The sequence below is a fragment of the Cottoperca gobio genome, unplaced genomic scaffold, assembly GCF_900634415.1.
Source record: "Cottoperca gobio unplaced genomic scaffold, fCotGob3.1 fCotGob3_124arrow_ctg1, whole genome shotgun sequence".
NCBI lineage: Eukaryota > Metazoa > Chordata > Actinopteri > Perciformes > Bovichtidae > Cottoperca > Cottoperca gobio.
Window position 1 is genome coordinate 407,264 of NW_021166794.1, and position 10,101 is coordinate 417,364.

General features: G+C 42.4%; 1 protein-coding gene and 1 pseudogene across 1 annotated transcript; one reads left to right on the forward strand and one right to left on the reverse strand.

The window, feature by feature from the left end:
• The first annotated feature begins 1,012 nt into the window (after nt 1-1,012).
• npbwr2b (neuropeptides B/W receptor 2b) lies at nt 1,013-5,917 on the forward strand. Its single transcript, XM_029426184.1, has 2 exons — nt 1,013-1,109; nt 1,598-5,917. The coding sequence occupies exon 2, from the start codon at nt 2,433-2,435 to the stop codon at nt 3,447-3,449; it is 1,017 nt and encodes a 338-aa protein (XP_029282044.1). The 5' UTR covers nt 1,013-1,109; nt 1,598-2,432; the 3' UTR covers nt 3,450-5,917.
• Nucleotides 5,918-6,658: 741 nt separating this feature from the next.
• LOC115004528 (piggyBac transposable element-derived protein 4-like) lies at nt 6,659-8,926 on the reverse strand (annotated as a pseudogene).
• Nucleotides 8,927-10,101: the final 1,175 nt, after the last annotated feature.

Below are 10,101 nucleotides of genomic sequence, written 5' to 3' on the forward strand. Positions count from 1 at the left end.
TGCAAGATGTATGTTTATAAATTGTAGTGGCACGGCCACCCTGTACCTTACACATGTTTAAAATAAAAACATGAATATATGAACCTGTGTATTAATTGAATAGCTTAGTATCGAATGCACAATAACAGGGTAGCCATGTCTATACATGGCACTAGGCCCAGTTTAACACAATTTTACCCCCATGTCTCCATCAGTTTGGGGGTCCTTGGCCTGAAAAACTGTGAAGGAGTATGCTAATTGTACAAGAAACTTTTGTTTAAAAAGAAACATCTTAAACATACTAAAAGTCCTTCATGTTTTGGTTTCCAAAACACTGAAGGAAACCCTGGAACGTGTTATCGAACAGCCTCTTATTTACACAAACAGCAGACAGAGTTGCTCTCCTCCAACTGCTGCGGGGAATATTCTGTCTCTTTAACAGTTAAATCCTCCACTATGTTCAACACACAGTCATTTACTTTGACTGCCTGCTGTTTGGTGCTGTGCTGGTGGAGTTAAGTGGGTCTATCAGAGCTTTTGCCTGCTGCCATTAAAAACAAGTCTCATGGGAATAAAGCTGTGGACCGTAGTGACACAGTAACAGTAATGTAAGTGTAAAAGTACAAACAATATGTTTTTGGGAAGGACAAAATGTAAGATGTACTAATTAAATAAACAGTAGGCTATATTGAACAAAGCTAGTCATTTGAATCGACACATTACTTCATAAGGGAACCAGCAGCTCCATCTGCAAACAAACTACTGTACATGTCACTGATATAGAAAATAAGAGGACAGATACATCAGACAGTATCATTAGATGGACAACATACATGTCCAAATGTCTCTTCCTTACAGTAGGAGGGAAAACATTTTTTTTTACATGACTTTCATGCAAGATCGGTTGAAATGGGAACCACATGCCTCACATGATTGACACGGGGATCTTGGAGTGACGTCGGTCGGTGGCGCTGCCTTCAGGGGCGTGGGGGGGAGAGAAGGGAGAGAGGGAAGAGAGAGAGAGAGATAGAAGGAGACAGAGAGAGAGAAAGAGCGGAGCAGTGGCTGGATAGCGTTTCCCACAGAGGTGAGACAGGAGGAGAAAGACTTTACCAGGGACACAGAGAGAGGTAAACCTGCCTTAATTCAATGTATGCACTTTAATATCTGTGAAATACTTTGTTGAAATACATTTTGCCCCTTTAGTTTATATTTGATAGATCATATATGAAAAAGGTAAGAGAATAATATTTTTTTTGTCATACGAATGCACTTTATACATGCTTAGTAACTTTAAAACGTTATTATACTTGCCTATGGAAATAACTGCGAGATCATTTACTTTGACAGCAGGATATTATGATGCGTGGCTACATCTTTAAAATCTCCTTTAATTGGATACACGTTTTGTTTGTAGTGTATATTCAAAATATATATCATTTAGAAAAAAATCCTTCAACGTCTGATGAAGCCCTGAAACCTGGACTTTGTGTTTTTTAATCGGCTGTTGGTAGTAAAAGCTGCACCTGTTTTCTATTGACGTGCGTTGATTCTATATCCAGTGATGTTTAAAATGTGTGCAAGGCAACTAATTGATCCTCATCTCTCTGTCGTTCAGATTTCGGGATGCGCCACTCGTGCGTAAAACTCTGGCACCTTCTCCGGATGAAAACGCCACCACCTGAAACCATAAATAACCATCGTTAACCTTATCGTGGACACGTTCAACCTTTAAATACTCATTTTGAATCTCCGGCGCCGGAGAAGGAGAGAATCAGAGGAGAAGGATATATTGCGTGTAAAGCAACAAGGGCAGACTGAATGTGATTTTCACGCCGACTTCAGAAAGGAAAAGAACAGGAACGAACGCGAGTGGAGATAAACAAAGTGTCAAATGTTTTTAAAGAACTGGAAATGGAAAATTAACCAGGACACAAAAACCGCTCATTAAGAGATCAAGGACACCAAACAGCACGGAGGGTGGGATTTTCTGCGGAGAAAATCAATCCGACAGGATTATTATTCAAGTTTATGGTTTCCTTACGTCCCACTGTAACTGTCTGTACAGTGAGTTAGAGTGCATGGGAACAGTTGACATAATTCTTACATGTTCTCTTTTTTTTTGTGACATCCCAGAAACTGAAACAACAGTAAAACTTCCGATCCTAAACCTAGTGGACCTGCTACTTCTCAGTGACCGTTTGGGAACTGTTGCTCTCCAGACTCTTCTCTGTTGTCTGTAAGTGGTCAGAGGCTGAGCTCCTCTCCAGTGATGTAATGGACTTTAACTTAACCTTTTGGTCTGCTGAACTGTGCAACTAACTTTTTCTATCTTGTCCAAAAGGGAAGACAAATACACTAATGTTTCTTTAAAAAACAACAATTTATAATAGATTTAGAATCAGTGAATATTGGTCTCACAATGCTCAGAGACTCTTAGTACCTCTTCAAACATGGAGAACGTGTCCATCCCCGGCGGTGCACCGCCAGTATGCAACGACTCTGTGGACTTCTACTCCCTCACGTCAGGGAACCGCACTGACCTGAACTGTACTCCTCCCTCAGAGTTTTACTCCTACGCTGACCTTTACGTAATTTTGCCAGTCATCTACTCTGTCATTTGCGCAGTGGGACTGACAGGCAACACGGCTGTCATCTACGTGATCCTCAAAGCCCCCAAAATGAAAACAGTAACCAATATGTTCATCCTGAACTTGGCTATCGCCGACGATTTGTTCACTTTGGTGTTGCCGATCAACATAGCCGAACACTTGCTGCAATACTGGCCTTTTGGTGAGGTTTTGTGCAAGGTCATCCTTAGCATAGACCACTACAACATCTTCTCCAGTATCTTTTTCCTGACAGTTATGAGCATTGATCGCTACCTGGTTGTTTTGGCCACGGTGAGGTCCAAGCGCATGCCTTACCGCACCTACAGAGCAGCCAAAATCATCTCATTATGTGTGTGGATCCTCGTTATCCTCATCGTGATGCCTTTCACTGTTTTCGCCGGCGTCTACATAAACCCAAATGGTGGGAGGAAGAGCTGCGTGCTCAGCTTCCCCAGCCCTGAGAGTTTGTGGTTCAAAGCAAGCCGGATCTACACGCTCATCCTGGGCTTCGCCATTCCGGTCTCGACCATCTGTATCTTATACACCATGATGCTGTACAAGCTGAGGAACATGCGGCTCAACAGCAACGCCAAAGCACTGGACAAGGCCAAGAAGAAAGTCACCATCATGGTGTTCATCGTCTTGGCAGTGTGCTTGTTCTGCTGGACGCCGTTCCACCTCAGCACCATCGTGGCTCTGACGACAGACCTGAGGAACACGCCGCTCCTGATCGGGATCTCCTACTTCATAGCCAGCCTGAGCTACGCCAACTCCTGCCTCAACCCTTTCCTCTACGCCTTCCTCGACGACAGCTTCCGGAAAGCCTTCAAGAAAATGTTGGAATGTAGACCAGCCTGAATGTACGATAGGAAGACACGTGAAACCTGCCGCAGAGGTCTACAGAGACGCACTGAGTGAGGACTGACTGTGGTGGAAAACTAGGATGGCAAAGATTTAGGTTCAAATCTGAATTCTCATTGTAGGTGATGCAGATTTGATGGTTTGGTAAAGCTGCATTAGGCAACTTTGCACATTGTTTGCACATGATAGCAAAGCAATTTCTCATGTATATCTTATCATTTATTTTTGATATATAGAAAACACAGTACAACTATGCCTGTAAATGGCCCACTACGTTCTTAACATGACACTGCCCATCTATAAATGCTTTATGCCGCGGCAAACTAAGTGAGACGAGGGGAAAACCTCGCAAGATTTGCGAGTCCAGCTTCGTCTAGACGGAGTGATGTGTGGGTGTCACTTTAAATTCATCGCTTCATGTGGGCGGAGGCAATCTGAAGCCTCTGATGAGAGACACGATGGGTTTTCTTTTATCTATATATTTCTCTTTTTTACAGAATTTGCCAAGTGCAGCCTTGTATGGCTCTGAGCACAGTGTAAGAGAGAAATTGGCAATATTGCTTGCAATAGGGAATGGTTAAACTCCAGGACAAAACGGCATTAAAAAACAACTTGCTTGTTAAATTGTAACCATGAGCATACGTGTCCATCATCATTGTCTGAATGCTGATAGTTTTCCAGTTTAAGACCATGAGGGTAGAAAACAAAAGTAATTATGAGGCAGCGAGCAGAGACGGGTCACTGCAGTCGTGACCGTCACTAAACTCTAACCTCACTGACTGAGAAGCGCCTCTGAGGGGTGGAACATCTGCTCTGTGGAGGAAATAAAATTCAACACAGTGTCAGTGATTTGCATGCTATCAATCAAATCAATGTCTTGAGGAAAAAAGTCAGGGTTGGAGGGTATCAGGATGCATGTCACGGAAGTTATTATCCATTACCAAAACCTGAAGGGAACAAAAGGTTTTATAAAATCAAAACTAGTTGAGAACGGTTGCGTGATCATGTATGCAAACACTTAATCTGCCTTTAAATGATGCTGTGTGTAATCTTTACACATTGTGTGGATTACTTAAGGGTTTAAGAAGTTCTTTCTTGGTGAGGTCAGAACCATTTGCAAAATATGAGAATATATAAGAATGTATATTATGAACCACTTAAGAAATAAAAAAAAGGAGCATTTCCAACCCTGACAACAGTACTGTAGGCCTGATATTAGACAGGCACGGGACAGGAGGGCTATGTAAAATGTAGTCTCTCTGTTTCTCATCACATCTTCATTTCTTTTTGTGAGCTTTTGTCGCCCCCTGTTGTCGACAGGGCTGTGTTACATGAAAAATTCAGCCAGGGCCATTTCCAGAGTGTGATACTACTGAGGGGAGTTACAGTTTCACATAGCTTTATCTATCTCCATCACGTTTATGTTGCACAGTTAAAGTCATAAAGACATTGAAAATATGACGAGAGGGGAAAAAAAAAACTGATTTGGCTTATTTGAGGCATCACTATGTTTATTAATAAAAAGATACATGTGGGTCTTCTGTAAGATTTTAAATAATATATATATATATATAGATATATAGCTACATTTGTTAGCTTGCAAGATAATTGCTATTGCAAGAAATGTAAGTGCATGTATTCAATGTTTAATTAAATAATGATTTAAGAGTTTGGCGCTTGCTCCAGGTGCTTGAATGTTGCACACAAAGAATGTCTTGATAAAATTGACTCATGAAAGGTTTAGCGTTTATCTACTAGTAATATGTAATCAGATAATTCACATTTCTCAGTGTTGCTGCCCTCTACAGTATCTAAAGATGAAGGTAATCAGCTGTAACAAACACACTGAATCTTTCTTACCTGCTAGCCGTGTAAACGCTTTATTTTAACATTAATTTTACCATCATTTTTCTTTAAATTACAAATAAATGATATTTAAAATGTGTGAATACTATTGTTAAGCTTCTGCCATTCTGTCAGAGAGAAATACTCAGATGTGTATCTATGCTCTTTTAAATGTTGTAAATCATGACACACGATGCCGGTGTAACTCCTTTCAACCTCTGATGGCCATACAAAGAGCAAACATTATATTCCACGTGTTGTAGATGACACTAGTTTGCAGCAGCTGTTTTGCGAGCATGTGATTAAAAAAGCTTCTCTATGCATCAGCAGAAACTATTCTGTACTGTATGTCCTGCTGTAAATAGTTTAGTTTTTTTGGTCATTTAATTGTATGTTCATAGTAATGTATAGTCAAATTTTTCATCATAATAAAAACATGTGACACAAATGAGAAGAACTATAAACATGTAGTCGATTCTGAATTATTGTCTTTGATGCAGCCTGTAATTAAGAAACCTGACACGCCATGTAAATTATTGTATTTGTGGATTTTTACAAATCGTTCATGTCTGTCAATACCTGTTAATGATTTAATAAATGTATGTTTATTTTCCCACAGATACTCATGTCTTTTAAGAGTTAAAATCTCTTTATTTGATAGATATGAAATGTGCAGAACATTGCCAGTTTCACTTCCAATGAAGGTGCATTATTGGTATTATCAGTATCCTCAGTGGTTTGGGTCAGGGTCACCAGAGAGATTCTTTACCTGGGGAACCACAGCAGCTCTCAGCTGCAGATAGAAGGATGGATTAGCAGTCAGAGCTTCTTGTCAGCGAAAGGTCACAGATTAAATCTCAACAAAAGCCTGCTGCGTCCGCGATATACTGCTGAGCGGTCCATAAATGTACCAGGGGCTGGTTTAGGGCAAGATGGATGCATCTCAAAACAAGAGTCAAAATAAGTGCTAGTATGATATTAATAATAAAAAATGTAATTTATATAGTGCTTTTCAAGACCTCAAAGCTGCTTTACAATAGTAGGGGAGGTGGGTTGGAGGGGTTAGGACGAGAGAAGAAGAAAAAAAGGGAAAGAGAAAAAGAAAAAAAGTTATAATACGGTTCGCAAATGATAGTTGAGAAGAGGTGCTTAACAGCTCCATTAAATATCTTTATAATTAAAGAGTGAGATTCTATAAGCTTCCCTGCCAAGTGGGACGTCTAGCAGTGAAATATATTTTTCTCAGGAGGTGGTGGAGACCAAACTAGAGATAAAAGGAGAGTTAAATATTTTTTTCTTATTGTCAACAAAGGTTGCCCATGTACTTAAAGTACTCAAAGTTATTTTGCCACAGAGCTCCATTGTCGTCCACAAACTAGTAAAAACATACCAGTGAGCGTCACTGTTGTACATTACCATGAACACACACACTGCAGTTTATTTTGACTTAGTCCCACAGATCAATGCCAACATTTAGTATGTTTTATATATTTACATTTAAAAAAAAACATTAATAAAGATCTACGTGAAGTACAGAAACACACATACAATTCTGATATTAAGTACACTTAACCCTCGCAGTTGTCATCACGCGCCGTATACACCCCGTGTCCTCCGGGTCAGACTGTCCCCCGTCTTCACTGAGCCCTCCCGTTGGCACACGTTGGGCAATATGCCAGCGTGCTGCCTTTGCACACGTATTTGTTACACCGGCAGCACACGGTGTGTGTTTTACTGTCCTTTTTCGGCGGGCATACCCTGACACCTCTTTCTCTTACTGGCCGAGGTGGGGGTTGCCGCGGGGGTCCTGATCCTGCGGTTGATCACGTGATCCGGATCTAGCCATCCGAACAGCTTTCACCACCTCTGTGCGGGGGGAGATGCCCCCACTGTTCGATGCCCCCACCGTTCGATGAAGGGAGTCACAAGCGCCTTTCCCGGCTGCTCCAGGAACACCCTCCTCTTGTTCCGCTTACTGGGCATCCAGGAGGGGTGCGTCTCTCGCCATATCACAAAGGCGTTGATGTTGGGGAAGATGACCAGGGGTCATCCGTCTGCAGCTGTACGTTCTGATCACCTTGTCCAGGTTGTCCACGCCGCCTTTGTTGCAGTTGTAGTCTAGGATGATGGCTGACTTCCTGTGCTGCTGGTTCCTATTCTTCTTGGGCAGGTAGGAGACCAGAGCGGTGGTGGACGTGAAGGCGAACTTTGAGGAGAAGATAGCCCTGTCCTTGGTCGGGAGCAGCGCAGGGGGCAGTTCAGGCTTGTTCTTTCGCACGGTGCCCACCATGGTGATGTTCCTCTTGAGGAGCTGCTGTCCGAGTTTGTATGAGGTGAAGAAATTGTCACACGTGACGTTGTGACCCCCCAGTCCCTCCGTCACATCGAGCACAACCTGCATGCTCTGGTTCTTCTCTGAGCCTCCGCCACTCGGCTTCCCGGTGTACACTTGCATCCTCCACACGTAGCTGGACCTGGCGTCGGCAGGCCACCCACGATTTGATCCCGTACTTTGCCGGCTTGTTGGGCATGTACTGCTGGAACGGACAGAGGCCTAAGGGACGGAGGAGGGGAACGGAGGGGAGGGGAGGGGGGTTAACATGTGCAAACTCTATTTGTTCCCTTTTACTTTTACTTTACTTTACATTACATTGTGTGCACACTCACTCACTCAATTCCTCTGAAGGGAACCAGCTGCTCGTCCACCGTCACCTCGGGCCCTGGGTTGTAGAGGTCGGGCAGCCGGTCTACCCACATGTCCCAGATCTCTCTCACGGCCGCCAGTTTGTCTGTGGCACGTCTCACGGTCGTCGAACTGTATCAGTTTCGCGCAGGTGTGAAAGACTTTGAGCGCCATCGTGGCTCGGAAGAACGCCCTTCCACTCTCCGCGTCCCATAGACTAGCCGCGGCCTCGCCTCGGGACCTGTAGACGCCCGCTAGGATCAACAGCCCTATGTAGGCGTGCAGGTCGGTCACGGTCATCCGTCTCCAGCCGTCTCCGTATTTCCAAACCCCTGTCAGGTTTGTTATGTCCAGGATCACTGTCTCCAGTGCCGGCGTGACAAACATGTGGAAGGCGGAGGCCATGTCGTGCGCGTTCGACACCGCGCACGGTGTGATTGCTCACAGAGTATTCGGAACGCAGGGAGCCTCGTGCTCGAACGCGGCGACGACAGAGGGTGGTTACACGACGAGTGTTCGGAATGCAGGGAGCCTCGGGCTCGACATCTGCGATGAGAGAGGGGGATTGCGTGCCGAGTGTTCAGAATGCCTCGGGCTCGAACAGCGGCGAGGACAAAGGGGGGTTGATTGCACGCTGAGTATAGGAAACGCAATGTGCGACGACGACTATCTTGATATCCAAAGGCAGTCATTTTTTTTTTTTATTATACTAGGCCTACATGTTATGAACGTGACACAAAAAGGTTGAACTCAAAAGCAACAACTCAAGAAAAGGTTTCAAAAGTTAAAAGGTCTTTACTCAAGAACATGCAAGTACAACAAAAAAACACTCAAATGAGGAAAAAACGTAGAACAGAAGAATTACAAAAAACATGAACTAAACTAAACTTGACTAAAGGCAAAATTCTACGATGGCTACTTGATTAAAAACCGCTGGCTCTCTTGGTGGCAAAACACAAGACGAACTGGCACAGGACAAAGGGAGACGAGGACTTATATACACACGAGATAATGGGAAACAGGTGGCAACAATCAAACAGGCGGGAAAACTCAAACAGGAAGTGCTCTGAAAACGAGAGGGAAAGGTAAGTACAAAATAAAACATGAAGTGCAATGACATGACGAGACTAGACATTAGTGACTGTAACAATGAAAGTGAACAATGAGACTAAACATAAATCTAAACATAGACTATAAACCAAACATTAAACAGATAACATAAACCTGCTAGACATAAATACATTAACACACATGACGGGATGTTACAAGAGCTAAATGACTCTAGTGGACCAGAATAACGACTCCAAATGAATGATAATAATTCCAAGTAACTGTTGGATGTGTGTGAAGGACCAACTTTATGCTAACAAGTGCATTATATCAATTTAAAAAGTAATGACAGTGGCCAAAGAAAAAAGTTATTGCAGGTTTCACACAACATTCTAGTTTATTAATTCTGAATACATAACACATACAATATATATTCATACATGTATTTTTTTACAGCAATGAAAACTGTTACTGCTTGTGTTACTATGTTCCTTTTTGGTTTCTGAGAGAGAGTGTGAAGGAAAATAGTTGCCACGATGAAATTAAATATATATAATAATATTTTATAATTGAGTCTTATTTAGGTATGGTTTAGTTTCTCCATTAGTCTTAAATGCTGTTCCAGGTATTAAAAGTGATTAATTTGGGAAAATGGCCACATATAGAAACTACTTTAATTATACCGTACAGTAGGGACAATATATACAGTATATACAGTATGATAATAACAGTACTGAGACTATCAGTACTGATAGTGAAATCTATCCAGTCAGGTTGTTGTTTTTTTCAGACAACACTGCCAGGAAAATGGCTCTTTGCTTTCTTTCTGTCAAACTAATTTACCATGAGTCATATACCTTACATTTTACTTTCTGCCTGTCTGTCTTTCTTCAGCTCTGCCTTTACCTTCTTAGTTGGAATCTGTCTCTCTGTCTATGATTTCAAGACATGTTTAGGTAAAATCTATCTGTTTTGACATTTGTCCCAGTCCCCTCTTAGTGTGCATGTAACTTCATGCACACACAAGTAAATGTGTGTGTGTGTGTGTGTGTGTGTGTGTTTGTCTGAGAG

What these genes read in the sequence shown, in the direction of transcription:
- npbwr2b (XM_029426184.1), top strand. Translation starts at nt 2,433, where the DNA reads ATGGAGAACGTGTCCATCCCCGGCGGTGCACCGCCAGTATGCAACGAC.